Raw genomic sequence first — 12,116 nt, 5'->3', positions numbered from 1 at the left:
AATCCCTTTAGTGTGGAAGCAGGCCTTTCAGTTGCTCAAGTACACTGACCCTCTGAAGAGCATCCCACCCAGACCCATCCTCCTACCATATCACTGTAACCCTGCGTTTTCCTTTGCTAATCTACCAACCCTGCACATCCCTGAACACTGTGGGCAATTTAGCATGGCTAATGCACCTAACCTGTGCCTCTTTGGACAATGGAGGAAATTGACACAAACACACAGACAATGTGCAACTCCCCGCAGGCAATCATCCAAGGCTGGAATCAAGCCTGGGTCCCTGGCAATGTGAGGCACCAGTGCTAACCACTGAGCCACCTTATCACAACATAGAAGGGAGGCAGGCAATGAGCTAAAATGATCCCCTCCGTGGCCCGCTGTCTGGATCTGTTGATGGCCATCTTAGTGAGATCCAAGAGCAAATTTACAAGCAAGTCCCCCAATCTGCTGACCAGCCTTTGCATTGGGTGATCCAAAGATTAGAAATGTGGGGCTAAAGTGTGACCAAAAGTTGAGGAGCAGCCCCTTCAAATAATGAAATGGAGGCTATAATTAAACACATCCACAGAACAAGGACTCCTCTAGGTCTTGAAAAATACAGACAACCTGATGGTCTGTGAGCTTCTGTTGTTATGGGGCTGCCACATTGAAAATCTTCAATGTTAAAACCCTGGTAATACAAGAGAAGACTCCTACTGGGGGACCCTGCCATTGCCACAGAGCAGCATGACAGGACAGTTTAAGAGGTGCAAAAATGTAGGATGTGAAACAGCAGCCTATATAGGAACCCCCTCCATGTAAAGCAGCACAGAGTTTCTGCATGATGATTCTGAGGGACAGGATTTAAACGTATTTGGAAACGCAAGGACCGATTAGGGATAAGTCAACATGGCTTTGTGCATGGGAAATAGTGTTTCACTAACTTGATTGAATTTTTTGAAGAGGTGACAAAGAAGATTGATGAAAGCAGAGCAGTAGACATTATTTGTACGGACTTCAGCAAAGTGTTCACCAAGGTTTCAAGTGGTAGACTGGTTAGTGGGTTTAGATCACATGGGATCCAAGGAGTGTTAGCCAATTGGATAAAAATTGGCTTGAGGGTATCAGACAGATGGTAGTGGTAGAGGGATGCTTTTCCTACTGGTGTGACCAGCAATGTGCCACAAGGATTGATACTGCGTCCCCTGCTTTTCATCATTCATATGAATGATTTGGATTTGTATATAGGAGGCATGGTTAGTAAGTTTGCAGGTGATACCAAATTAAGTGTTATAGTAAACAGTGAAGATGATTATCTCAGTGTACAACGGGACAAGGATCAGATGGGGCAGTGAGCCAGTGAGTAGCAGATGGAATTTAATTAACTTAAATGTTGCATTTTGTTAAGCAAACCAGGGCAGGACTTATACAGTTAAGGTTAGGTGAGTGTCGCCGAACAAAAAGACCTAAAGGTGCAGGTGCAGACTTATTTGGAAGTGAAATTGCAGGTTAACAAGATGGTGAAAAAAGCACCTCTCTGGCAATAACCACAACCTCTAATCTTTCTTCCTCCTTCAAGGTCTGTGCACAGCAGTCATTCAGCAACACAACAATCAATGTTTGCCAGGCTTTCCCCACAGCTGCAAGGGTGTGTTGGCCACTACCCCAGTGTGAAATGACCATGTTCCAGATTTTGACTAGGTCCTTGTAAAAGACTGGCAGCTCCTGTAAAGAGTTATGAAGACTACTCAGGTCTACAAACAGGATTTGCTTGTCACAACTGAGATTATACACTTGGAGAAAAAAATACATTGCAAATGCACACCATCAAGCAGGGGGCTGGGCATAAAGGTAAATTGCTGCAGGGTGAAGTTGCCACCTGGGTTCATTTACACAGACATTATACCATTCAACTGTATTAAACTGGTTGTACTGCTGCTTATTTATAGCACCTTCCTGTGAAATAAAGCAGCTTTATGATTCATATCAAGCATCTTACCATCTGGTGTTATCTCAGGCAGCCTTTGAATTGTTGCTGAGGAGGGACGTGTGTGAAAGTCAGGATAACCAGTTGGGATATCTAGAGGCTACATTGTGTATTCTATGGAATTTGTGAACAACTGACACTTAAGCACCTGAATTTGTAACAGGAATCTATCAGTTCAGATAGTAAACTACAAAAATATAGTCTTTAATTAGTTTTCTTCTCTTTCCCCTCTGGATTCTTCCACTGCTGTGCATCATTCCTGTCAAAGAGGATAAATTGGAGATTAATTCCAGGCTTTCACCAAAGCTATGACATCATTTTTAAAATGTGTTATGGGCAGGAGTGGTTCAGAGAGCTGCTGTGCAGAACGACAAAACTTCTTCACAATGCCTTCCCAGCTGATCTAACCAAGATCAAGAGCTCATAGCACAGTGCATTCCTGAATCTGGTGGCTTCCTACTATTCCTTGGAAAAATCTGTAGCTATAACTGCCATTTGTAACCTTTGAAAGGGTGTCTTCCTCAGAACATTCTAAATTTTTTTTAAAATGGCAAAATGCATAATTCAAAGCTGATTAAAATATTAGCTTCCAAAATTTGTCAATAATTCAAATACTATATACTGTAAGGAAATGTGTTGTTTTGTTTTACAGTATGTTTTTATTCCCATAAATGATATTATTAAATATTATAGGAGATGTAACTTACAAGGATAGTCATGTAGTAAACAGAGTGGAGGTGAGACCAAAGCAGAAATTTGCTTTACGAGCAGCACAAATAATACAACGAAACAGTATTTTTTAAAGTAAGGAATAAGGTTCATCAAATTATTATGTTTCATTGTTTAAAATGATTAAGTTTCACTGTTTAAAACTTCAGTTCCAGGTCCTCCATCAAGATTGTTATTCCCAGAGGTCCAGTTGACATCATTGAGAGTTGTCTGGCAGACACCCGAAAATCCCAATGGCATCATTCTAGGTAAGACAGAGGAAGAATGAACTGCACAGAAGTATCTAATAAATGCTATTGAATAGCCTCATGAATAATTTTCCTTCTCTTTCCCTTCTTTGGATTCTTGCAATGCTGTGCACCATTCCTGGCAAAGTGGATAAACTGGAGATTAAATCCAGGCTTGCACCAAAGCCATTTCATCATCTTAGGCTGATTTGTGGGCAGGAGTGGTTCAGAGAGCTGCCATGCAGAAGTACAAAAATTGTTCACAATGCCTTCCCAGCTGATCTAGCCTAGATCACGGTGGCTCAGTGGTTAGCCCTGCTGCCTCACAGCACCAGGGACCCAGGTTCGAATCCATCCTCAAGTGACTGTGTGGAGTTTGCACATTCTCCCCATGTCTGCATGAGTTTCTTCTGGTTGTCCCGGTTTCCTCCCATACTCCAAAGATGTGCAGGTTAGGTGGATTGGCCATTGCTAAATTGCCCTTAGAGTTCAGGGATACGTAGGGTAAGTGGGTTATTGGGGAATGGGTCTGGGTGGGATGCTCCAAGGGTCGGTGTGGACTTGTTGGGCCGAAGGGCCTGTTTCCACACTGTACGGATTCTATGTTCAGGAGCTCATTTCACAGTGCATTCCTGGATCTGGTAGCTTTCTGCTATTCCTTGAAAAAATATGTAGCTATAACTGCCATTTGTAACCATTGACACAGCATCTTCCTTAGTACATTCTAAATAAAAAAAATTGAAAAGTGCATAATTCAAAACATTTAAAACTATTTAAATTTGCCTTTCTTCATAACTTATTTTTCCTCCTTATTTCCTCTTAAAAACATTTGATCTTTAAGGTATCCATTCAACTGAAAGGAAACATGGGACTGATCAATGACAGATTTTATCATGACAACTATTGCCCTTCTACACACAACTAAAACAACATTTATTTACTTCAAATAGATATTTTCAGAATTGTTCCATGTATAGTATTTAGAAGCAACATTTTTGATGGCCTTCATTTTAAGGCCTTAACGAGAATTTGTCAAAGATAAATAGATAACAGTCTTGGACATAGCATTACTCCTAAGTGGGATTCTATGGCAGAGCAATGCGTTTATGCTTTGGGAAATAAGATAATCTGCAAAAGTATGTTTTGTGCGAACAGGCACAGGACAAACACGTTGTCTTTTAGTGACACTAAGTGGTTATAAGTTGTATTACATGACTGAGTTTTCCTTGCACATAAACAATTTAAGGTGGTTTATGAAAGTAATACTACAAAGTAGTGTTTGCTGCTATGCATAATTAATAGAGGTTTTTTATGTTTCTTGAGTATAGATATAATTACACATTCAATGAATTTGGAAACACGTTATCAAATTTCGATGAAGGAATGTCGAATCAGCTCAGTGATTTTTCTTAACTATTTTATTCGAGAGCTATAATTATAATACGTGAACCATAGAATAACATAATATAAAGACTATCAATTATAACCGTTTTTCTGTGGTAGCACAGTTCTGTATCTATATTAAAACTGGAATTTTGTTCCCAGCAAGACTTCATGGACAGTTTTTTTATCCAAATACGTTTCAGTGCAATAACAATTATAAATAGATAGGAATTTGTACTGAATTTAATCTAGAATCTTGAGTGACATTTTTCGAGTCTTCTATCTTCTTTACTTGGCACTGCTTACCTTCATATTTTCTTTAAAAAAAATGGCAAAACAGAAGAAGGAATTCTCTGCTGGCTCAGTCAGTCAGTGTTCCCTCTGCTTTAAGTAAATCACTAATGTTTTCCAAAATGTTTTTTATCTGTTTTAACTTTAAATATTGGATGGGTAGGTTAAAAATGATGATAATAGAGAACAGATTGTGGTCATTTAGTACTGTGAAATTGTCCTGACATTTGCTGTTACTCAAAGGTTGAAGATTTTGTAATTCTGCAGCAACACAAAGGGGATCCTGCTGGTGGTTTTTTAAAAAAATCTGTTCAGTTTTTAAAATCTGTCATAAAGAAACATCAGCTTCATACAACACACACCCCAGGAGAGAGCAAAAACTAACAACTACAGTATAAAAATCACACTTCTAAAGACAAGCTAGAAAAGTTAGTCAGTGGGGACTAGGAGCATTCCCATTTGGACTGATATTGTTCAAGACTTCCAGAACCATTCACCTAAACATTACGTACAGCATGTTTTTAAAATTTCAGAATAGCTATGTGTGTCACATCATGTTTAAAGTAAACCACCCATTGACTTTTGAAGAACTTTGTTTTTCAAGACAAACACAAGATGCAGGTGCAAATTGAAAACATATGAGTGCAAAATTATTAAAGAAGTGCATCAGGGACCATAATGCATCTCAAGGAATACTATGTAAAGAATTCCTCGTTCAGATTAGGTGTAGATTTGATACTCTGGAGAGCTATTCCAAAACTGCTCCAGGAATATACTTAAGATTTTGTGTCAGAGTACCACACGCAAGCTGTACCAGACATGCTATTCTCTTGTAACTACTGTCCTTAAAGTCTTTGCCTAAATTGCTGGATTGATAAATAAGGCGAGATTAAATAGTGAATGAAATAATGCCCATTGGAAATTGAGTTGGAATTTGTTTATAGATGCAGTACCCATGAGATTGGCAGAATCCCCATCTTCTCTTCTATTCCAGTAAGTGAAAGGGCAGTTTTCAACTTAGCATAAAGATGCATTTAGAGACAATGCAGAAAATGGATGTGAGTTTGCTCGCTGAGCTGGAAGGTTAGTTTTCAGACTTTTCGTCACCATTCTAGGTAACATCATCAGTGAGCCTCCGACGAAGCGCTGGTGTTATGTCCCGCTTTCTATTTATCTGGTTACGTTTCCTTGGGTTGGTGATGTCATTTCCTGTTCTTTTTCTCAGGGGGTGGTATCACATCCAGAACCTCAACCTGAGCTACAAATCTTCTCAAAACTCGCTATGCAGAAAATCTTTGCAAGAATGGTTACAGGGTTAAGGGACTTCAGTTACAGAAGTAGACTGGAGAACGCAGGATTGTTGGTCATTGAGAGAGTTGAGGGGAGACTTGATAAAGATTTTCAAAACCAGGAGGGGTCTGGACAGAGTAAATGTTGTGAAATTGTTTGCTTGTCAGAAGATCAAGAGCCAGCAAACACTGATATCCAGTGAATGACAGAAGATTAACAACAGTTTACACAGCAAATGGTTAGGATCTGAATTCAATGACAGGGTGTGGTGGAAGCAGATTTAATCATGTCTTTCAAAAAGGTATTGTATAGATACCTGAAGAGAAAATAATTGCAAACACAGGAGAGAAAGCAGAGTGTAGGACTAACTGAGTTACTTCTGGAAAGAATCGACAGGAATGAAAGTTGATATGCCTTCTTCTGTGCTACAACCATTCTAGGATTCGTTGAAATTTTCAGCAATTTGCACCATGAAACCAACAATGGATGAGTGAGGTTCTTGGAGATCCTTTTGTTTTCTCTGATTTGCAGTCTGAAGTTTTTCTGTGCAGCATATCTACAAAATTCCCTGACAACACCTTCAGGATTTTCGTGTTATTCTACATATGTTATTTTCCTGTGTGTGCACAGGCTCCTGAAATTGTTGTATGTTTCAATGAAGTAATGACTCTAACCAAACCCAGGCTAATACCTCATTCTCCCTTGTTCAAGTTCCTGTTGTTCTACCCAATCATACTTGTGCATCTTTGTGTTAACCTTGTGGTGCCTTTTTATTGCTGATCCAGATTGCTCTGACACGTTTCAAGCAACACCATTACTCTTCCTGGCTGTGACGATTGAGGATATATTCAATAGTAAATCTTCCTTCAGGAAAGAATTTCTCATTCCACCCGTCATATTTATAAGGAGGCAGACAGTTTAAATGACCTGCTTTGATTAAACCCTTTGCCCAGTGCTGCTACAATTAGCATGGGTCATTACATTTGCTCTTGGCTCAAATTATCAAGGCACAATACGATGTGAAACAAAATTCCATACGGTTGCTCATTTTGATTCTAACCTGTACTGCTGTAGCTGATCCTTACCAAAAGCACAGGAAGGATGATATGATTGATTTCAGTATTGAGCTAGAGAGGGAATTATTCAACTACAGCTCCTGCAACAGACTGCTATATGGCAAAAGCCTAACACCAGATGAACACAGTATGGAGACTAGCTCTGAAACCACCCATAGCCTAATGACCTGCCATTGCTTGCTCTTTGGCTCCACACATGACAAGTGGCATCTTGGGCAACATGTTGGTGACTGGCTGGTCTCCCAGCATGACCCATTTCCTTCAGCAGAACAGAAAATTAGAGTGACAAAAATGAACTCGAAATCATCAGTGCTGTAATTTGCTCAGTTTTATTGAAAAGTAGATGTTGAAAATGCAATATAAATACATGCCGTCATACTGGTTCAGTAATGTGAAAACAAAAAGTTAAAAATTGATTCTAGCATTCTGACAAGTATGTACTTGTTTTTATTTGCAGGTTACAAGGTATCTTACCGTTTGGCAACTGCTGAACCAAATAGGTTCATCACCACAGAAGTCAGTGCCAATGTTCGACAGTACTCTGCAACCAAGCTGATACCTGAATCTCCGTATGTTTTCCGTGTTTCCGCAAAGACACATCAGGGGTGGGGCGAGTCAGTGGAAGCAGTTGTGATCACCACTGAAACTAGAGGTAAAAAACAAGGCATTGTTGGTGGTGTTGGATCGTTCTAAATTGAGTAATGAACGTTTTAACGTATCCTTTAAAATAAGCAAAATTTTCATAAATTGCAAATACTTTTCAAAAAAAAATTAGGATAGCGTAACTTCCGAGTTTAGAGTAATTGTTCTATATCCATTGGAGGCTGCTAATTCCAGTTTTGTTAATGGCTGATAATTGTGCAAGGTTCTTTGACAACATATGGATAATATTCCTAACTCCTGCTGTTGTTGCTCGTAGCTACTCCTGACAGGCGATCAGCTGTCATGATGTTCCATACTTGCCTGTCTTGTGCCATAAATCTCATATCCACTGAAGTTCTTCGAGATTGCTCTGTGACATCCATCATTCATACAAGTCTAGGTCAATCCCTATTTCTGTTGTCCTCTCCTTTTCTTTCTAAGAAAGGTTTCTGAGCTTTCAGCTGTGGTCAAATGGCTGAAATACTGATATTTTCCTTTTTTTATGTCACATGTTGTAGTTATTTATACAGTCTGAGCAGTAAAGTCCTGTCATTCTCTGGGGAATGTATTTCCAGAGAACATTGCAATTGCTGAAATCATGAACCGTGAACATGATTTATAACTGGAGTCAGTGGAATAGGATCCTGCCAACAAAAAAAATTAATAGCTACAGCACACAGAGTAAGTGCATCGAAAACAATGGTTTTATTAAATATGCAGATTTTTAGTGGAGAAATAGTGCATTAAACACAGAAAATAGATGTGTAACATTAATTCTTAATTTATCATAAATGTGTATTCAAAGGTAGAAGTGAATTCTGTAAATTTTTAGTAACGAGTAATATCAGTGTCAATCCCTCTGCATTGGACACTGTTTTCTCCCATGTGGTATCATTGCCTATTGCCATTTTTTTATGCTGTCATGACATCTTCTATCATTTAAGTGAAGTTGAGATTTTCTTATGCCAGACTTTCAAGACTGTAGACATTAATAAAGAAAAGCATTTAAACACACATGAATGAACTGTAAAGTGCTTGGGACATGGTGTGCAGAGATTTTGCACTGCTGTGTCTGGGTTCACTGCTCTACTAGCTTCCTGTGTCACGTGTGCTTTGTTCTACCAGGAAAAGGTTGCATGTGGCACAGCTCCATTGCACATCACAATACTGTGAATATGTACTGTCCTTACATTATGTAGCCCATTGGTCGATGCAATGGCAGAGTATCAAATTTGGACCATACAGTTCAGGCAATTAATTGATCAATCATTCAGCGAACAAATTTGAATTAGGCAAGATGGGCTGTGCACTCGGACTCCTTGGCTGGGCACACAAATTGTAGATAAGGTATTCAACTGCTTCTACAATTGCAAACTGGAGTGTGTTTTTTGGCCTTTGAGTTGCTGAGTTTACCTAGTTGTTGATGCATCCTGTCAGGAATTGGAGAAGAATTCGTGCCAAGTGCATCTGGGTCTGCAGCATGAGTGGAGATTCCCGAGCCTGATGTCTTTACCAAACTGAAACTGAACACCTTCACGTTTGATGCTATCAGAAGTCTGTCAGCCAGTGCACCCAGAATCTCAGTGTGCTGTGCCCTTCTATGCAAACTCCATTAAGATTCTGATCTGAGTCTCTCACAGCAGAATCTCCTGGAGAGATTGAGGGCAGTTCAGGCATGAATAATCACCAGGTGGATTCCAATTTGCTTCCAAGATACATGCAGTGCCAGAATCTGAGTCTGTGACTGCAAGATGTGAAATCAAGTGGAAGGACCTTTTCATTAATACTTCCATGTTGTTTTTTCCGTTCCTTCTTTTGGAGGCAGATGTTAATTCATAGATGTATGAAAGAAGAAAATCAAAAAGGGGGGCGGTGGCAGCAGCATGTGTGAGAAGGAAGAGGTCACATTAACTGCGACCTATTCATTATGTCAGAAAGCAGGAGTGTCAGCTGGGAGTTGAGAAGAGCCATTAGGCAGGAATGTAGCGTTGATCCCAAAGACCTCAGCAATACCAGATGAAATGAGAAATTGCTCAGCACTTCTGGCGGCATCTGGACTGAAAGCTGAGTTAACATTTCAGGCCCGGTGATGCTTCTTCAGGGTCCACTTCCTCCAGCGATTTCAATTTTGTTTCAGATTTCCAGTATCCAGAGTTCTTTGTTTTTTTCTTAACCAGATGAAATCACATCACTTCCAGCCCAATTATTCTGAGAACTTTCCTTTGGGGCCTCAGGAGATGCAGATAACCATATCCCATCCACTGGTTCTGCTCTGACCCTTCCTGTTATTTGTCTACGTGTCTAAAGGAGAAGGGACAGAATGCCATTGATAGTGCACTGTGTGGCACTGAGTTGGGTGATGTTCCCACTGTTGCTAAATAGCCTGACATACATGGAGGTGATGAGAGGTGAGTGTGAAACAGAGAACATTGTTAGTTTTATGAGATGTAGTATCTGGACGTTAGGCATGAGCTCTGATTGCCAAGGAATTTTATGTAGGCATAAATTTAATGGAGTAGGATTTAAGGTTCCTTCTAAAGATCATCCAGGATTGTTTCCTGCACAATCCATCCCAGTGTACAATGGCATCTCTGCATGTCCAACTCCACCACAAATATTTCATTCACCACATCCGTTGTCTGAGACATTCTCTGTCTTGCAGACCAATTTCCCATTATTTAAATTCACCAATATTATCTTGAACATTGTTCCTTTGCAAATGACAGCCTGTTTCTAAGAAATAAGGTTGGCTGCACCGCCCTTTTCAGCCCCCTTCAGAGTGTAGAAAGAGTTGACAGAGTGAAGAAGAAGGAATTAGCACTCTAACATAGGCTTCGGTTGTGCAGGTTGGGCGATTTTTAAATTAATTCAAGGAATGTGGACTTTGCTGGGTAGAACAGATTTAATTGCCCATCCATAACTGCCCTTGAGAAGGTGGTGGTGAGTTGCCTCCTTGCATCATTGCAGTCCATTTGATATATAGGTGTACCAACAGTGATTTTAAGGAGGGTATTCTGGATCATGAACTACAAACCATTTCCTAAAATTTGAGAATATATTTTCTAGCTTCCTATATGGGATACAGGAGATCTTAAAATTGCAAAAGTGATTCTAATTTTTTTGTGAAATATCTGAGCATTTCTGTACATTGTCAGGTGGATGCAAGTAAAGCAGCTGTATTGGACCTAGATGCAAGATTACTTCTGGAGCAGTAGTTTTCAGCATTGCAGTTGAGCTGCTCTTGAGATTCATAATCATATATCCAATAGTGTCACAATGCATTACAGCCATTAGCAAACGTTCCAAGGCAGTACCTCACAAACCTGCAATCTCCACCACCAAAGAATACAGTGAAAACAGGCACTTGGGTACACCATTACCTCCAAGTTATACACAGTTGTGACCTGGACATATATTCTATTTCTTCGTTGTCATTAAGTCGAAGTCCTGGAACTACCTTACCTAACAAGATTATGAAACCCATTTTGAGACATAGACTGGAGCAGTTCATGACTTGACACGCTGTCATCTCCTCAAGGACAGCTGGAATGAATGGCAAACAATGTTGGCCTTGCTACCAAAACATACATTTCAGGAGGTATTTTTTAAATGTCTTTGTATTAATAGGTGCTATCATCTATAAGATAGGTTGGTGTAGAAAAGTTGAATTTACTTAAAAGTAATAAATAGCATTTAGCCAAGTTGGTAAGTTTGAGTAGAAAAGAGTAAATTTCACTTCAAGCCATTTGGAAGGTACATGGATTAGTTAACCAATATTCCAGAAATTCAGTGTTCTCTAAAGATCTTAAAATAGTTACTGATCCATTTCATAGAACATAGAACAGTACAGCACAGATCAGGCCCTTCAGCCCACGATGTTGTGCTGACCGTTGATCCTCATGTATGCACCCTCAAACTTCTGTGACCATATGCATGTCCAGCAGTCTCTTAAATGACCCCAATGACCTTGCTTCCACAACTGCTGCGGCAACGCATTCCATGCTCTCACAACTCTCTGTGTAAAGAACCCGCCTCTGACATCCCCTCGAAACTTTCCTCCAGCCAGCTTAAAACTATGACCCCTCGTGTTAGCCATTTCTGCCCTGGGAAATAGTCTCTGGCTATCAACTCTATCTATGCCTCTCGTTATCTTGTATACCTCAATTAGGTCCCCTCTCCTCCTCCTTTTCTCCAATGAAAAAAATCTGAGCTCAGTCAACCTCTCTTCATAAGATAAGCCCTCCAGTCCAGGCAGCATCCTGGTAAACCTCCTCTGAACCCTCTCCAAAGCATCCACATCTTTCCTATAATAGGGCGCCCAGAACTGGACGCAGTATTCCAAGTGCGGTCTAACCAAAGTTTGATAGAGCTGCAACAAGATCTCACGACTCTTAAACTCAATCCCCCTGTTAATGAAAGCCAAAACACCATATGCTTTCTTAACAACCCTGTCCACTTGGGTGGCCATTTTAAGGGATCTATGTATCTGCACACCAAGATCCCTCTGTTCCT

General features: G+C 40.0%; 1 protein-coding gene across 1 annotated transcript in view; it reads left to right on the top strand.

The window, feature by feature from the left end:
- Positions 1–12,116, top strand: part of sdk1a (sidekick cell adhesion molecule 1a) — a 752,575-nt gene that overhangs the window by 632,293 nt on the left and 108,166 nt on the right. The window contains exons 28-29 of the mRNA XM_059653924.1: positions 2,845–2,943; positions 7,420–7,614. Of these exons, the coding sequence (XP_059509907.1) occupies positions 2,845–2,943; positions 7,420–7,614 (294 nt within the window). The remainder of the gene's footprint in view (positions 1–2,844; positions 2,944–7,419; positions 7,615–12,116) is intronic.

Source organism: Stegostoma tigrinum, chromosome 23, assembly GCF_030684315.1.
Source record: "Stegostoma tigrinum isolate sSteTig4 chromosome 23, sSteTig4.hap1, whole genome shotgun sequence".
Classification (NCBI taxonomy): domain Eukaryota; kingdom Metazoa; phylum Chordata; class Chondrichthyes; order Orectolobiformes; family Stegostomatidae; genus Stegostoma; species Stegostoma tigrinum.
Note: the sequence above shows the minus strand (reverse complement) of the source record. Positions and strands in the feature narration are given on the sequence as shown.